This window comes from Schistocerca serialis, chromosome 2 (genome assembly GCF_023864345.2).
Source record: "Schistocerca serialis cubense isolate TAMUIC-IGC-003099 chromosome 2, iqSchSeri2.2, whole genome shotgun sequence".
Taxonomy (NCBI): Eukaryota; Metazoa; Arthropoda; class Insecta; order Orthoptera; family Acrididae; genus Schistocerca; species Schistocerca serialis.
This window is the reverse complement of record NC_064639.1, coordinates 650334994-650353992: the sequence shown is the minus strand read 5'-3', so window position 1 is coordinate 650353992 and position 18999 is coordinate 650334994. Positions and strand designations below refer to the sequence as shown.

The 18999-nt window shown below is 38.4% G+C and overlaps 1 protein-coding gene across 1 annotated transcript in view; it reads right to left on the bottom strand.

Annotated features, from left to right (window-relative positions):
• Positions 1–18999, bottom strand: part of LOC126456309 (NPC intracellular cholesterol transporter 1 homolog 1b-like) — a 124669-nt gene that overhangs the window by 2048 nt on the left and 103622 nt on the right. The window contains exons 19-22 of the mRNA XM_050092060.1: positions 18644–18797; positions 18523–18577; positions 16505–16736; positions 6164–6277 (exon numbers count right to left, since the gene is read on the bottom strand). Coding sequence (XP_049948017.1) covers positions 6164–6277; positions 16505–16736; positions 18523–18577; positions 18644–18797 — 555 coding nt within the window. The remainder of the gene's footprint in view (positions 1–6163; positions 6278–16504; positions 16737–18522; positions 18578–18643; positions 18798–18999) is intronic.

The following is an 18999-nucleotide window of genomic DNA, read 5'->3' as shown; positions in this document are numbered from 1 at the left end:
GTGTGTGTGTGTGTGTGTGTGTGTGTGTGTGTGTGTGTGTGTGTGTTTGCACGTGCACATGTGTCTATTGATGAAGGCCAATGGCTGAAAGCTTTCATTGTGAGAGTCTTTTTGTTGTGCCTATCTGCGACTCAGCATCTCCACTGTATGGTGAGTAGCAACTTTCCTTCTCATAATACTGTAAAATTAATTCAGCTGTCAGTTTTGTGCACAACAGAACAGGCTGACTTGTTCCACATCCCAGAAGGATCTCCTTCATGATGAGATTAATGGAATATGATGATGGAAGATGGGGAAGGAATCCAGTATGCACTCTTGTAGTGCCTCGAGAATTTTGGGGTAAATTCTAGAGACACTCAGTCATCCACCATCTTGAACACTCGATATTTTAAGTATGAGTGTGGGAGAGTGGAGACGTATCTACCATGCCACCAGTTTTTGTATGTGCAGGATGGACATATATATTGGGAGAATACTGCAATCGTGGCAGTCGATCAGTGCAGACAAGTGTTTGCCGCTTGCACAATAGGAACTGTATGTGCTGTACAAGAAGCAAACATGCATTATTCTTTGATGGTGTAATGATTGTAATTGTTATGAACAAATAAAATATGAATTGATTTGAGACTCTTAATTCGGGTGTTGGACATGCCACAAGCAAGAACTGTCTTTGAATTTCTGGTGGTTATTAAACTCACCACATTGTAAATATACTTAATTGTATCTGACAGTTAAAGATACAATTGACTTGCAAGAATTTGTATTCTTATGTGATACTTGTGGAAATGGAAATGTACCAGAAATGAATTGAAAGTATTATGAGTGTACATAGTAATTTCAAGATCAGAGAGGGAGAGGGTGAAGAATTTTTTTTTATCCCTCTAACCAGCATTATTCCTTCAGAGAAGAAGTTGTGGAGATCAATGCAGCCATGTATCCAGAGAAGAGGTTTGCCTGAATGTTTCAAGTAAGTCATTTGTAGTAAGAGAAGTGTGAAGTTCGCAATCCAGCTTTGCATCGCTTCTCTTGTTGCCAAACTCTTAGACTCCGTGTGCATACCAGGAGGAGTTATTCCAGATGCAGAATGGGTGCTTTTGGATGCTACAAAGAGCACAGGGTGCAGCCAACTGCAGTTGGTGGCTCATGTCATTATTAACTATGTGTGTTACTTTGGATCACAAGAGATTCTCTCTTTGGTTTCAAAGTACCTCAACTGATACTATTATAGTTGGTGGTGACTTCAATCTAACCTCAATATGTTGATGAAAATATATGTTTAAAGCCAGTGGTGCACATAAAAAGTCATCCAAAACATACTGAATGCTTTCTCCAAAAATTATTTTGAACAAAAATCAAACAATGGAAAATCCAGGATGAAATGTAACAATATTATGAGAAGGCAAGTTGCTGCTCAATATGTACTGGAGATGCTGAGTCACAGATAGGCACAACAAAAAGACTCTCACAATTAAAGCTTTCAGCTATTAAGGCCTTTATCAACAATAGACACACATACAGGCAGCACTCCGTGGTTTCAGTTGCCTGAGACTGCAGTCGTGTGTGTGAGTTGTGTGCATGTGTGTGTGTGTGTGTGTGTGTGTGTGTGTGTGTGTGTGTGTGCATTGTTGATGAAGACCTTAATAGCTGAAAGCTTTAAGTGTGAGTCTTTTTGTTGTGCCTATCTGCGACTCAGCATCTCCGTTATATGGTGCATTATTTTGAACAATTAGTTCAAGAACTTACTTGAAGTGTAAATGGTTGTGAAAACATATGTGGCCTGTTAACAACAAATAATCCCTGAGCAAATAGGGAGCATCATGATGGATACAGGTATTAGTAACCACAATGTTGTTGTAGTGAGACTGAACACCATAACATCTAAACCCACCAAAAATAAATACAAAATATATCTATTTCAAAAAATAAAAAGAAATAAATAAAAAAAAATAAATAAATAAAATAAAATTAAAAAATTGATGCCTTTCTAAGAGACAGGCACCATTGCTTCCAATCTGACTATTTAAGCATAGACCAGATGTGATTTGAATTCAAAAAATAGTATTGACTGCAGTTGAGAGATATATACCAAATAAATTAATAACAGGTGGTACTAATCCTCCATGGTACACAAAACAGGTCAGAACATTGTTAGAGAAACAATGAAAACATAATGCCAAATTTCAAAGCATGCATAATCTCCAAGGTTGATGAAGTTCTACAGAACCTCAAAATTTAGTGTGAACTTCAATACTTCAATGCAAGATGCTTTCAACAGTTTCCACAATAAAACTCTGTATCAAAATCTGGTAGAAAATGCAGAGATATTCTTGTTGTCTGTAAAGTACACCAGTGGCAAATGCAGTCAATCCCTTCACTGTCCAATAAAAATGGTCATGTTACTGATAAAAGTGCCACTAAAGCAGTCATTAAACACAGTTTTCTGAAATTCCTTCACCAGAGAAAAATAAATAAGTAATCAAGAACATCTGCCGACAAGAGTGACTTAAAAGTAGATATCCACAGTGTAGCAGAGCAGCTTAAATCAGTTATAAAGATACAGTCTCCAGTCCAGATTCGATACCAGTCCACTTTCTTTCAGTGTATGCTGAAACAATAGCTCCATACCTAGCAATAATATATAACTACTCGCTCACCTAAAAATCTGTACATAAAGACTGGAATGTCAAACCAACACCCAAGAAAGAAAATACAAATAATCTACAGAATTACAGACCCATACCACTAACATTTGAGAAATATTGAATTTAATTGATGAAAGGAGAAAATATAAAAATGCAGTAAATGAAGCAGGCAAAAAGGAATACAAACGTCTCAAAAATGAGATCGGCAGGAAGTGCAAAATGGCTAAGCAGGGATGGCTAGAGGACAAATGTAAGGATGTAGAGGCTTATCTCACTAGGGGTAAGATAGATACTGCCTACAGGAAAATTAAAGAGACTTTTGGAGACAAGAGAACCACTTCTATGAACATCAAGAGCTCAGATGGAAACTCAGTTCTAAGCAAAGAAGGGAAAGCAGAAAGGTTGAAGGATTATATAGAGGGTCTATACAAGGGTGATGTACTTGAGGACAGTATTATGGAAATGGAAGAGGATGTAGATGAAGATGAAATGGGAGATACGATACTGCGTGAAGAGTTTGACAGAGCACTGAAAGACCTGAGTCGAAACAAGGCCCCCGGAGTAGACAACATTCCATTGGAACTACTGACGGCTGTGGGAGAGCCAGTCCTGACAAAACTCTACCATCTGGTGAGCAAGATGTATGAAACAGGCGAAATACCCTCAGACTTCAACAAGAATATAATAATTCCAATCCCAAAGAAAGCAGGTGTTGACAGATGTGAAAATTACCGAACAGTCAGTTTAATAAGCCACAGCTGCAAAATACTAACACGAATTCTTTACAGACAATGGAAAAACTAGTAGAAGCCGACCTCGGGGCAGATCAGTTTGGATTCCATAGAAATACTGGAACACGTGAGGCAATACTGACCTTACGACTTATCTTAGAAGAAAGATTAAGGAAAGGCAAACCTCCGTTTCTAGCATTTGTAGACTTAGAGAAAGCTTTTGACAATGTTGACTGGAATACTCTCTTTCAGATTCTGAAGGTGGCAGGGGTAAAATACAGGGAGCGAAAGGCTATTTACAATTTGTACAGAAACCAGATGGCAGTTATAAGAGTCGAGGGGCATGAAAGGGAAGCAGTGGTTGGGAAAGGAGTGAGACAGGGTTGTAGCCTCTCCCTGATGTTATTCAATCTGTATATTGAGCAAGCAGTAAAGGAAACAAAAGAAAAATTCAGAGTAGGTATTAAAATCCATGGAGAAGAAATAAAAACTTTGAGGTTCGCCGATGACATTGTAATTCTGTCAGAGACAGCAAAGGACTTGGAAGAGCAGTTGAATGGAATGGATAGCATCTTGAAAGGAGGATATAAGATGAACATCAACAAAAGCAAAACGAGTATAATGGAATGTAGTCGAATTAAGTCGGGTGATGCTGAGGGAATTAGATTAGGAAATGAGACTCTTAAAGTAGTAAAGGAGGTTTGCTATTTGGGGAGCAAAATAACTGATGATGGTTGAAGTAGAGAGGATATAAAATGTAGACTGGTAATGGCAAGGAAAGCGTTTCTGTAGAAGAGAAATTTGTTAACATTGAGTATAGATTTAAGTGTCAGGAAGTCTTTTCTGAAAGTATTTGTATGGAGTGTAGCCATGTATGGAAATGAAACATGGACGATAAATAGTTTGGACATGAAGAGAATAGAAGCTTTCGAAATGTGGTGCTACAGAAGAATGCTGAAGATTAGATGGGTAGATCACATAGCTAATGGGGAAGTATTGAATAGGACTGGGGAGAAGAGAAGTTTATGGCACAACTTGACCAGAAGAAGGGATCGGTTGCTAGGACATGTTCTGAGGCATCAAGGGATCACCAATTTAGTATTGGAGGGCAGCGTGGAGGGTAAAAATCGTAGGGGGAGACCAAGAGATGAATACACTAAGCAGATTCAGAAGGATGTAGGTTGCAGTAGGTACTGGGAGATGAAGAAGCTTGCACAGGATAGAGTAGCATGGAGAGCTGCATCAAACCAGTCTCAGGACTGAAGACCACAACAACAACAACAACCACTAACATCAATTTGCAGTATGATTTTGAAACATATACTGAGTTCGAACATTATGAATTACCTTGAAGAAAATGATTTATTGACAAATAGCCTATTCGGATTCAGAATATATCATTCTTGTGAAACACAATTAATTTTTTACTGTCATGATGTAATGAGTACTATTGACTGGCAATGTCAAATTGATTCCAAATTTTTAGATTTCCAGAAGGCTTTTGACACTGTTCTTCACAGGTGACTTCTATTCACATTGTGTGTCTATGGAACGTAGTTATGTGACTGGGTTTGTGATTTCCTGTCAGAAAGGTCACAGTTTGTAGTAACTGAAAGAAAGTCATCAAGTAAAACAGAAGTAATATCTGACATTCCCCAGGGAAGTGTTACAGGCCCTCTGCTGTTCCTAATCTACATAAACAGTTTAGTAGACAATCTGAGCAACCCTCTTACATTGTTTGCAGGTGATGCTGTCATTTATCATCTTTTCAAGTCATCAGATGATCAAAATCAACTGCAAAACAATTTAGACAAGATATCTGTTTAGAGACTGCTAACACTATGCTTCTCTGCCAACTTCTAGAATATTGCCATGTGGTGTGGAATCTGCATTACTAGGACTGACAGAGGACATTTGAAAGGTTCAGAGAAGGGCAGCTCATTTTGTATTATCACAAAGTAGGGATGAGACTACCACAAATATGATACATGAACTGGGTTGGCAATCATTGAAACAAAAGTGTTTTTCATTGGGCAGGATTTTCTCATGGAATTTCAATCACCAACTTTCTCTTCAGAGCATGAAATTATTTTGTTGATGACCACGTACATAGGGAGAAATGACCATCATCATAAAATAAGAGAAATCAGAGCTTGCACAGAGAGATTTAAATGCTCATTTTTCCCATGAACTGTAAGAGCGTAGAACAGTAGAGAAACAGCTTGGAGGTGGTTCGATGAGGCATCTAACAGAAATTTGACTGTGTAATCATGTAGATGTAGATGTATGGTTTGAAGAATTTCCACCAGGCCCAGAGTCCTTTATGAGGATTGGTGAGTATGGAAAATTTTCAACACCACTAGTAATGTTGATAATACCATTAAATTTTACAAAGATACAACTGAGTGGAAGCAATTTGAAATGAATTTCCCCTGTAAAATTAGCATTTAAACCTTAATTTTTCTGTTTTTAATTTTAGTCTGAATGCCATCAACATTATTTCCTAGACACTAGCTTCAGTGCACTCACACTAAATTTTCTGGTTTTATTTTATTTTATATAACAACATACAGGTGAGAAACAGATTTCTGCAAGTGAAGGCATTGTAATGCTATGCAAGAACTACGACCATAAGATACTGAAATATTCTTCAAAAATGAGTAATAAAAACTACTTGTACGTTTAATGAAGTTTGTGGTCATGAATAATTAATCAAATGTTAAGCACACACATACAAGAATCTATTTAGTATTTAAGGGTCTCAACTTCTATGAGCCTGGTAACACTTACTGAGCTGCCAATCTTAGTAAGAGCATCTGCTGCTCGTTTATTGCTCCCTGAAAGAGTGGAAACAGTGTAAGCCCGTACAATGTGACTGCAGAATTCCACAGCTATACCAACACCCTGTGGGATAAAAAAATGTACATGTTGAGTAACAGAAATATAGCAAAATGTATGCATTTATCAACTGCCATACATCAATACTCTCAAAATGGAATAGGCAATTACATAAGGAGTGAGACAGTGGCTACACACAAATAAAATGGAATAAAGTCTTAGGCCATTGTCCTAAACGGGTACTGCATTTAACAGTTCTTCGACAGCTGTGCACCAGTAATATACTTGGGGATGTGCAAATTAGCAGTTCTGTAAGTTTGCAGGTCTGTAATATTAAATGTTGTACATTTAGAGAAGGCACTAATAAGACTTAGTAGAAATAACTGGTACGTCATTATAGTGTGGAATTTTTGATATTGGTTTCGTCCTGGTTAGCACTAATTAAGGGTAATTCAAACCCCCTCACAAGTTTCTCCTCTACAGTAACATTCTGATCAAGAGTGGATGGACATGCAGTGACATATAAATTCAGATCCATTTCTCCTGCATGAAACAAGTGTGACCACCATATGAACAGTAATAAACCAAACCTATCACCCAGTTTTAGCCAAGAAGGGAAAAGAATAGTTTTATACAATCAGAAATACTGACTCAGCTGCACTATTCAGATGTAATTTATTGGGGGAATAAGGGGGAGAAGTTTTCCAGGGACACACAGTTGGGAAGAAATTTAATTCTTTTCTGGAAGAAACTGGCTGATAAGGTCCATGTGCCATAGGCATTGGGGAGGAATGTCTTTGCTAGGATTGTGGATGGCGTCTACAAGCAGCTGATGATCAGTAAAGACAACAAACTCGAGATCTTCAATATTGTTGTGGAAGCATCTGGCTGCCTCATAGACCATGAGAAGTTCGCAGTTGAATGTAGACCACTTGTGTTGTGTCGACAAAAGTTTTTTGGAGAAAAAACTGAGAAGTTCAATGGAATTGCTGGTGTCCTGTTGCAAAACCGTGCCTACTGATGTATCATTCATGTTGGCAGTGATGGAGATATGGGCATTAGGTACGGGGATTGCCAGTGTGACAATGTGAGTGAGGACAAACTTGAGGACCTCGAATCTTTGGATTATGCCATCAGTTGGTAGAACTTTCCTCATTCCCAAGGTGCTTTTCCGATTAGGGTGTTGGTAAGCAGAGCCTTGATGGGGGCAGCATTAGGGAGGTGATGGTGATAGAAGTTTATAATGCCTAAGAATCTTTGCAGTTCACTGTAAACCATGGTAGAGGGAGGTTACACATAAACTTGACAACTTGTTGGTTGGATGCCCTCAGCCAGCACAGAATAGCCTAGGAAAGCTAATTGTGACTTCTTGTGGTTGATTTTTGACACCATAGCTACATAGTGGGGCCTGGACTTGAGACAAATGCTGTTCATGTTCCTCACGGGTGGAGGGAAAGATCAAAATCTCATTCAAACTGCAGGTTCAACAATAAAGAAACAATAAACAACTGCCAAGTCTAAGTAACATTTTGGAATCCATATGACATGAAACAGTACTCCCAAATGGGGTAATTAACACAGTCTTGGGGATGTTGTCCTTGAACATATGACTATGGTGGTACGCTTTGTGGCAATCAAGTACACTGAACACTTGTGCATCACTGAATATGTGGAATTGGATAATTGTCTATAATAGTGCAAGAGTTCAGAACTCTGTAGTCCCTGCGCAGACAGAAAGAACCATCTTTCTTCTGGATGAGCTGCATGGGGGATGAGCAATTTTTACCTGATGAGCATATAATGCCCACATCATTTGGTTCAATGACATATTTTTGATCGCTGCATTATTTTTTGGCTTTGAGGTGGCAAACCTTGTGTTCAAGAGGTGGGTGCACCAGGAGGAATCACTGGGGAGCAAAATGTCACTGATCTCAGAGTGCTGTGGATGTGCAGTGCCGGCAAGAGCATGGGCATAGTTGCTGGGTGTCATTGGAGTGTGGTAAGTGTGTGGTAGTGAGCTGATGTAGTGTCTGATGAGCTGGTGCCAGTTGCATGTGTGGTGTCACCGCCAGACACCACACTTGCTAGGTGGTAGCTTTAAATCGGCCGCGGTCCATTAGTACATGTCGGACCCGCGTGTCGCCACTGTGTGATCGCAGACCGAGCGCCACCACAAGGCAGGTCTCGAGATATGGACGAGCACTCACCCCAGTTGTATGGACGACATTGCTAGCGACTACACTGACGAAGCATCGCTCATTAGCCGATCTGATAGTTAGAATAGCCTTCAGCTAAGTCAAAGTCTACGACCTAGCAAGGAGCCATTAGCCTTACATAGTTTGATAGTTATCGTATGAAATGTCTCATCAAGAACACTGTATACAAATGGTGGATTAAAGTTAAGTATTCCAGCAGCTACATACTTTTCTTTATAGCTTTTATGAAGTATCCTGTTTCAGACCATCAAGTCCGACTGCTTGCTTAATGGCCGCCTCCCTTAAATAATGTGCGTAGTGTTGGCAATCTGTCAACACTACAGCATGGATGGTGCAGAGCTCAGCTGGTGAAGCACAGTGTTGTAAGCTCATGAGGCATTGGAAGTATAGTGCCTGGGGATGTAAGCTCAACAAATGATGCAGTGAGTTGAGTTGCTAAAGTGGAGCACTTGGAGGGAGGATTCCTTCGTGGGTAACAAAGGAGAACAACTGAATGAGCATATGATTAGGGAGTTGGAAGTGTGGTGGAGCAATGAGGCAGATTGCATATTTGGTGATAAACCAAAATGTTAAAGAAAGTCTGTGCAAAGTACAGATTCAAGATCTGTTGCATCAAGCACATTGACATCAGACTCGGCAGCACATAAGGTTAGCTTGGTTGGAGTTGTGCTAGTGGGGGCTAACACTGTAGAAATGTCGATAGTCTCTCTGCAAGTATCAATTATGAATCTTAAGCCTGTTGTGAGACCCACCACGTACAGACAACACAACATAGAGTTGACTGCCTGGAGTGGAGGTGGTGTTCGCCAACTGTTATTTCATAAAACACTATGTGGAAGCAGTGCAAAATGGGACACCTAAACGAGTCCATGAGTAGGGTTTGAAGTGTGTATGGAGGTCAGCGTGAGAAAGTAGTTGTGTTTGCTGCTCACACAGGAGCTTAATGACCCACAAAGTCCATAAAGTGATGTCAGGAAAGAATTCCACATCAACCAATGCCTGTGGGCAGCTCCAGAGTTCAGACGCAGTCTGAAATTCCAAGTTTTCTCCATGTATAATGTGGTGAACAACTTAGGATGGGAAGTGCACCAAATTCTCAGCTAACAAGGCTTTGGCAGCAGAATTCTTGTGGTGGGTAGGTGGGCGCAGAAGTAGGTCATTGATGAGGTTCGTGTGATCGTGCAGATTGCTGACAAGGCAGATAAAGTGTGAGTCCTTTTCCAAGATGCTGTGGAGGTCAGAGAGGTTGTTGGCCAAGATTAACCTGATCCATGGGTTGTTTTTTGAGAGGGACGGGGGGCAGTTTAAGTAACCTGCTTGTCAGAACATGCTGAGGTGTCGAGGGTGACGAGGCACTGTGAGTGGCTATATCTTGATTGAGATGTGGGTAGTGTCCCAGAGCAGCACCCAAGTTTGTCTCAGGAGAGGGGGTCAAGAAGATGGCCCCTCTTGATACTTGACCCAGTAAATATGAGAGCACAGTTGACCAATGTGTCAGGGAGGATCATGGTCATCGTATGCAGCAGTGGTGTGCTTTCTTGCAGAGTGGGATATGATGTGATGTGTAGCACCTGACTCCTCTGCCAGGAAAGGGGGGGGGGGAGAGGAGAAGGGGGTGGAGGCAACATTTTGCAACTCGGGGGGTGTGGAGGAGTGGTAGGTCATCACTGGTAGTACAGCCATGATCTGAAAGATGATAGTAGAAGATGCGTAGTATACAGAATCGGAGACTGTACAGCACCTTGAGTGGCATGTTGAGTGTAGAGGTTCAGTGGAACTTGTGGAGTGCTGAGATTAATGTGACTTTGCTTAAACACCGAAGACAATGCACTTGGTTTGTGCCTCTGTTGAGCTTGGATAGGTTAGAGAGCTCACTTGTGTAGCGTGATGAAGGAATTGTTCCTGTTCCATTTTAACAGTGGTATGAGGTATGTGGTACACCTGAGATGTGATGAGAGAACATGGAGTTTGACGAAAACAACACACTGTCACTGGAATAATGTGCAAAGTAGCAGATGCAAATAAGGAGTCACCAATGAGCTAAATTATGTCTCTTTGTTGTATGATGAAGGAATGGAAACCACCAACTCAATATATGCTGAAGACCAACTTTTACTACAGAACTGTAGAACACACCCACAAAGTACAAATGTCAGAGAAAAACTGTACAAAGATAAAGATGGCAAAGATCATACATCAAAGAGTTTACAAATCAAAACTCAAAGGTGCTGTTTTTGAGCTTGATAGTCACCACAAATTCAAACCAAAGCTGTATGAAAAGGAAGATGTAACAGTTTTCTATATGGTGTGTGTTTATAAAAAGATATCTTATAAAGACATGTTACACAGTTAAAAAGCTCATTCATTTAACAGACATTTGCATGTTTTCCTTAGAAATGAAATACCCAATTTGCTTGAAATATTGATGAGAAAATTTATTAGTGACTCAGTTATAGGTACTGAAATATCATTTTCTCAACTGCCCCCTTTGCATATGGTGGCAGCTTCATGAGAGAATAAATGTTGCGATGGGATACCAAGTTTATTGTATCATATGAATTATATAAAGAATTTGTATCTGGCAGTTGTAATGATAAAGAATGGTTTGAGGAAGCTGCATATTTTTTTGGAACTAAAGAGGCACAGAAAATGCTTTGAGGTGATGGCAAAGAAAAAAAAATGAACCACAGACAGAAATGCTAGCACTTTGTGTACTTTCACTCAATACTGTTATATAACATTTTCTTGTGGAACAATGCAGCTGAGGTCAAAGCAATATTTACTCCACAGAAACACAGATAAAAAATATTATGTAAAGTTGATCAATGAACATTTTTCAGATGCCTCTTCAGGGACCTTGGGATTCATACACTTACGTGCCAATACTAATGACATTTGTGGCTAATAACAAGTGTGAATGCAGGGTGAACTTAAAATTCATGACCACAATACTAGAAGTAAAATCAGTTTCCATAATGGCTATGCATCACTGTCTAGGGTTCAGAACAGAGTTTTTTACTCTGGTGCCAAAGGTTGCCAGTTGACATCAGGCAAGATATCGAAAATCCCCATATATTCAGAACTAAAATAAAAAATAGCTCATTAGCCATTGCTGCAGTTTATCAGGATATCTTGGCTTAGTGATGACTTTCTCAATAACTTTAATGTTTATGTTAAACAGCTATACTGACAGCTGATAGTGGTCTGTGTAAAATTATATACAGTGGAACCTCACAGCAAGCATAATTCATTCCAGAATCTTGCTCATAGTGCAAGGCACTTGTTAAGCAAAACAATTTATCCCATATAAATTAATGTAAAGTATGGTAATGCATTCCAAGCAGAAAAATCACTAAACGTTTTATGTTATTCATGCAATTAATTCAAAGAAAACTGTACATACAGTATTGTGCACTATATTCATAATATATAACTAATTCTTTTTTACTAGTAAGCTGTCTATAGTCATCTGTTTCTGCTGATGTTTCAATACTTGGGAAAAATGCAACACAGCATTATTGTCAAATAAATTGGTAGTGCGTGTAACCACTGATTTATTGGGATGATGATTTTCATTGTAGGATGCAATCGATTCCCATGCTTTCAGCATTTCTCATATTGTGTCAGGAGATTGCTGCTGCACTGTTACTGCCCCCTACTCCCCCTCTGAAGAACTCCTTTCCACAGTTTCCTGCTGTGAAACACACTGCAGTTCCATAAACTCTTTGGTGGTCATTTCTTGGCTGTAATCTTCCACATGCTCTTTCATATCATTGCTATCCACTCCTAGTCCCATGCTCTTGACCAAAGACACAATCTCCTTGACTACAGGCTCCACAGGCACTGACTTCAATGCCTTCAAGTCACATTTGACAACATACTTCTTCCAAGCAAAAGTGAGAGTTCTCTTGGCACAGGCAACAAAGTTGAAGTGATATTTCCAAAACTCTATGAGAGTGAGATAGGTAGTTCCAGTTAACTCAAAGCTGTGCTCAAAGAGTGCTTTAGTGTAGAGCTCCTTAAAGCTAGAAATAATCTGCTGGTCCATAGGCTGGAGTAACGGAATGGTTTTGGGAGGCAGAAATTGGATCTTGATGAATTGAAGTTCTTCAAGAAGGTGGTCTTGTAGGTCTGAAGAACGGGCACGAGTTTTGTCTGTAACAAGCAAGACATGGAGTGGCAGATTCATCTCAAGCAAATATTTTTTCTCCAAAGGGCCAAACACTTCATTGATCAAAAAAAAGATCATGTGTCACTCAAGCTTTGTTGTTGGACCTCCACATCACATTTCACCTTCTCTTCTGTACTTTACACTTCTTCAAGGCTCATGGAGTTTCTGAAGAGTAAACAAGCTCTGGTTTAGTTTTCAAATTGTCACTTGCATTGGCACAGAAGAGGAATGCGAGTAACCAGGCAATTCATTCTGCTCTGCTGTTATAAAGGTACACTTCAGCATCTTTTACCAGAATGGACCTGTCTCATCACAATGAACACCCTGTTGCAGCAGATAACCATCAGAATCTATGAGCATCTCAAAGTTGCTGATGAAGTTCTCTGCTGCCTTTGTGTCAGCTGTACCTCACAATTCTGTGGATGCCGGTTCTTCTCTTAAACTTCTCGAATCACCCACAGCTTCCCTTAAACACTTCTTTGACCACTGATGATCCTGTTATCTTCTTAACAAGATCACCAAAAATATTTCTCGCCTTCTCACAAATGATGTTCTTGTTAACAGTGTCACCTTGCAAATGTTTTTCATTTATCCATATAAGGAGCAATCTTTTGACATCATCCAGAATATGAAACCATTGTTTACATACTCTTTTCACTCCCATTGAAGCACCTATCTGCTTAATCTTGTCCTTGTTCTTGAGGATCGTGAAATACTTGATGTAGACCGACTGTATGTGCATGCTAAATCAGCAATATGCACACCACATTTGTATTTTTCAGTGATTTTATGTTTCATTTCTAAGGTAATTTTCTTTCTCTTGTGGTTGTCTTTTTGCAACTGTATCTTCAGGGACATTTCTATGAAGATTATTAAAACTTGCACATAAAAGAACACTTTGTAAACACAAGTTAAGAAAAATGTATGATCACAAGCTGCACTAAAATTGTAGCAGAAAGAGTGCTAAACCAAGACTGCAGTACATACTAAAGATATTGTTCATATGCTGCTGCTGACAATGAAAGGTGTTCATATTGCTGAACATTTTCGCTGCCGCTTGCGAATGCCCGGTGACATCACACAAAATAATTGTGCGAAACATCACTCATTAAGTGAGTCTTTTTTTACAATTTGATTTGCTCATTATGCAAATTGTGCATTATGGGAGGTGCTTGTTAAGTGAGGTTCTACTGTACATGCTTTGCTTGAAGTATTATAAAAGACAGAAGCTGGGTATAATAAGAGAATGAGCAGTGACCATTTTTCAAAGTAGCTCTTTCTCCTACTTCACATGTTCATTAATTCTCTCAATTATCAGTGTGAGTGAATTAGCACCAGTCATAAATGTTGTTTGTATACTTTATAGTAAATATCCTGTAGCAGTTACTTCTACCTGAATTGAATCAAGGAAATATTAATGCCATAAGGGAGGGTCTTAATGCACTGTTAAATAGAAGTGACTTAGTTAGCAACAAGGAATGAAGAGGAGGTAGAATGCTACAGAAATATATACCTAACTTGAGGCATCATTTAAAAAAGAACACACACATAAGAGTAAGATGAGAGGCTGACATGGACAAAATGAAAGAAAAAAGGATGAAATCTGAATTTTGCATAAGTTGTTGATACTCAGGAGAAGGGCACAGCTCCTGGATAAGTTACTCAAGGTAAATGAAATACTGACACTTTGAAATTGGTGTGTAAGAAAAACACAGCGGGGAAAAAAACATGTTTAGATTTTGTAGATAGTAATGTAATTATTAAATACTGATGACCCCTAGTATTACCCATTGAAGTGAACTGGAAAACTGGCCAGGGTGGCAGCACTGTTGTGATTACACCAGTGAAGCAGGGAGGGGATGTGATAGCATACACTTCCAATATTCTTGCTATTGGAATGCTGTCACATGCTATATGTCTGTATGCATCACTGAGTGAAACAACCATTTTGAATAGAAACAAAGTGGGATGTACAGTATATCTCACCTTTGCTGCTCATGATGCTTCACTGGCAGTATCTGCAAAACTGTTTTCCCTGGTTATGTCTTTACCTTCCTCAACTGTGTCTGCTGGTTTGCTGTTTTGTTCATAAAAGGTTATGTCAACATTTTGTTCAGATCCATGATGACTGATTTTTATTAAATTTTCAGGTTCCTTATCCATGAAACTCTGTCTCCTTCAGTAGTCGTAACACACTTTCTTGACACAACATATGGCTTTTCTAGTCTTCTAATTTCACAGCAATAAATGAAGGCTGCCCTTCATGGTATATTGGTTAGCGTTTGTGGCCAATATTGTGTAGGCCTGTGGTCCAATTCCCAGTGTGTAACAAGGTCCATTCAGCCTCATGAGGCCAAATGAGTAGCTACTTGAATATGAAAACACTGGAACTGATCTGCTAGTTGCCAAATTGGTGTCACATCGAAAGGCCTGCATCAGGCTAGGTAACATATGACATTTATTTATTAGGAGTGAAAGGTAATCAAGATGGTTGATGTATTACAACCGTGGTCTTTATCCTTTAGGTCTTTGTGGTATGAGGGAGGGGAACCATTTTCTTGCAAAATTTTGTCATTGGAGTAAACAGGAGGTTGGTCCATCATAATTAAAGCCAAGATATTTGGCTTTTCTTTTTTCAATGCAATTAAAAAAAAGTCTGTCCATTTCTGTAGGATAGTCCAAAGTTTTGCTGTTTTAGTCATACTACAGGATTTGCTGCCTAATAACACATTTATCCACATCACTAGTTAAATATTTACTGTGTGGATTTTGCTTCTTCTGCTGAATTCTGCTCTGTTAGGCATTGTGTCCCTCCTACCACAATCTGCACAAGTTTGATTTACGTAACTTTTGTTTGTAAACATTTGCTTGCACTTTCTGTTGCCTTCTCTGTCAGCGCACTGTCACATCTTTCAGCTTCTTGTTCTCATAAAATTAATGACATTAAAAGCAAGCCTGCGTGCAATGACAATTCCTACCACCACTTTCTCTGAAGTAAAAACATGGGCTACTTTGAACTGGAATGTAGCTGTACCTACTCATATAATTACTTTGGTTCCCACTACAGCCAGGTCAACAATTCACTTTGCTGAGTAATGTATTGTGCATATCTTTACCAATTGTTTACTAGGTTTAATGTTTGCATTATGCTGATATTAAGTACATAACTAATCATCAAATATGAACTTCCCAATGATCTTGGAATTATTTCAATTGAATGTCGTTAATTTATTCTTTAATAATGTTTGTAAATGACAATGAAAATTGGTTCTAGATAATTTATGAGGCAACCAAAGCCTCTATTCATACAGTAAATAGATAATTATTTAGTTTGATGAAATCATAGGTTGTTACTAATACAGAAACAGTAATTTGATGAAACTATTTCTCCAAAGTTGTGTTTTTCAGATTTGTCTCTCATCCCTGAAGAATTTTCTTAGTATTAGGGTTGATATACTATGGTGAGAAAGGGAATGATAAAATGAAATTTGGTGCTGATGTATCAGTGGATGATCTGAAGGTTTTTCCAGCTATCATAATGTTAATTACAATAAAAATACAATTCACTCAAATTAGAACTATGCAACAGAACTGAACTTTTATCATAAATTATACTATAAATACCTTTAATACACAGTATTAAGATTCCACATTAATATTTATTTAATAGTTCATTATGAACTGGCTTTCGGCTTCTTAGGCCATCGTCACATAACTGACCTGATGATGGCCTAAGAAGCCAAAAGACGATTCATAGCAAACTATCAAATAAATATTATTGTGGAACATTAATACTGTGTATTCACAGTATTAATATGTCTATATTTCTTCAAGAAATGACAGAATGTCCCATAAAAATTATAATACTAGTTAAAATTAACAAATGAGTTTATTCATTATACTTACAACAACAAGATTTACAAGGGAGACTGCATTTAGTGGTACATCCCACCATACCATGAAAGCAGCGAGGTTAGTCACAATCATGGTAACCATAATGAGTATGATGACAGATGAGAATATGTTAAAGCCCATGAGAATAAATGACACTATGAACACTGCCGATAAAGAGTAGCCAACAGAGTTTATTGTATCTCCTGTAATTGTGAGATACTGCTCATAAAACACATAGAAGACACTGAAAAAAATAAAAAAAATGCATGTAACAGTTAAAATATACGTTCGACTGAATACAAGCTAATGCACAAAAAAGTTAATATGCATATCAAATAATTGATCTCAAATGACTCCCCTGTTGAAAACTGATTTGTGCGGTACATTCTTTCAATATGCTTCAGTCCTTCTTTCCAATGCACTTTATACTAGTAATTCATAAATATTTGAGAAGAAATTGAAAATAGTTAAAAACTTGAATATTCATTACTGCAAAACAAAATAAAAAGAAAAATACATGTCTAGTCAAAATAATCATTAGTTTTAGAAACTACAGTACATCCAAGCGACAAAGCGACAACAATTTCAAATATCATTTCAAACAATAGAAAATCCAGGATGGAATGTAACAGTATTATGGAAAGGATAGTTGCTACTCACCATATAGAGGAGATGATGAGTCGCAGATAGATGCAACAAAAAGATTGTCACAAAATAAGCTTTCAGCCAACAAGGCTTTTGTCAAAAATAAATCACACACACACACACACACACACACACACACACACACAGAAACAAACAAACATAACTCACACACACATGGCCACAGTCTCTGGCAGCTGAAGCCAGACTACGAGCAGAAGCAGCAGTGCATGATGTTAGAGGCAAATGGTTGGGGGGTAAGGAGGAGGCTGGGTCAGAGAGGGTGAGGTATAGCAGGGTAGGGGTGGGGGACAGTGAAGGGCTGCTGGGGGGCATGCGAGGACAAGGTGCAGAAAGGGTAGGGCAGCTAGGTGTAGTTGGGAGGCAGAGGGCGGAGGAGAGGGGGGTTGGCAGAAAAGGAGAGAAGTAAAAAGATTGGTTGCGTTGGTGGCATTTGGGCTGTGTAGTGCTGGAATGGGAACAGGGAAGGGGCTAGATGGGCTTAATTCAGAAAAGCTGGTGTAGATGGGAAGGATCCATATGGTACAGGCTTTTTAGCAGTCACTGAAGTGAAGACTGTCATGTTGGGCAGCTTGCTCAGCAACAGGGTGGTTCAGTTGTTTCTTGGTCTCCAGTCCGCATGTGTGTGTGTGTGTGTGTGTGTGTGTGTGTGTGTTGTCTATTTTTGACAAAGATCTTGTTGACCGAAAGCTTATTTTGTGACAGTCTTTTTTGTTGTGCCTATCTGTGACTCAGCATATCCACCATCTAATATCATTTCACTTGTTTATTCATTCCAAAAGTCTTTGGTTGCGGGACATATTATTTTATTATAATAAATGGCATTTGCATGCACATGGACATACCATTCTGCGAGTCAGTATAATATTATACTCTCATTGATAAGCCAACAAATTTATTTCCTTACAGTTATAAATGCAGAAGTCTTTCCTTTTCTTTCATTCAACTTACTTTAATTTTGTACTTGGATGTACTTCTAGCAAAGATATCATTAATAACAAATTTGTGAAGCAAAACAAAATTTCTTTTTTCCCATGTTTTCCATACTTATTTTGGCACTATTACACTTTTTCACAAGTGTGTATTGCATATATTTGTGATAATGCAGAACTAGTACAAACAACAACAGAAATACACTTTTGCAAAAAATTACAAAATCTAGATCAAAAGTATATGTATTAAAAAAGTACACTTCTTTATAACAGGAATTTGGCAGAAGAATTGCAGGTTAAGCCAGAATCCTCTAACAAACTTATTCTTAATAAAATATGGATGTAAATAATTAGCATAAAAAAGTAACCTGAATGCTATAATATTGTTAATACATTTAACTAAACATAGATAGATATAATGAAAGATTATTTTACCTGTATGGAAACACTTCAACATTTGAAACATTTGATATATACGTGTCATTGTCAACTTCAAACCAATTAGTCGAATCTGTATCATTTCCTGTAGTTACATTCACAGTGGGTCTTAGATAACTCTGTAACATTGTAGTAATACTACTAGCTATTTCTCTTGCTGATCTCAGAGCATTTGTGTACTCCTCAGAAGTTCTCAGAACAGTGTGATAAGTCATGAAGTAGCTGTCCATGGCAATTGCCAGACCATCTTTATTCAAAACATAATTCAAGCCCTGTAACAAAAGTATATTTTATTACTGAGTGCAAAACATTACATGCAACATTATTCCTAATATAACAACCACATGAACCATACATGTGTATCAAAAATGAGATGATCACTGTCCTTACCCAATTGATCAGTGTAATATTAACATTTAAAGTTAAAAAAGGTACTTACATAAATTTTTAAGTTGTGTTGCATATCTGCACATA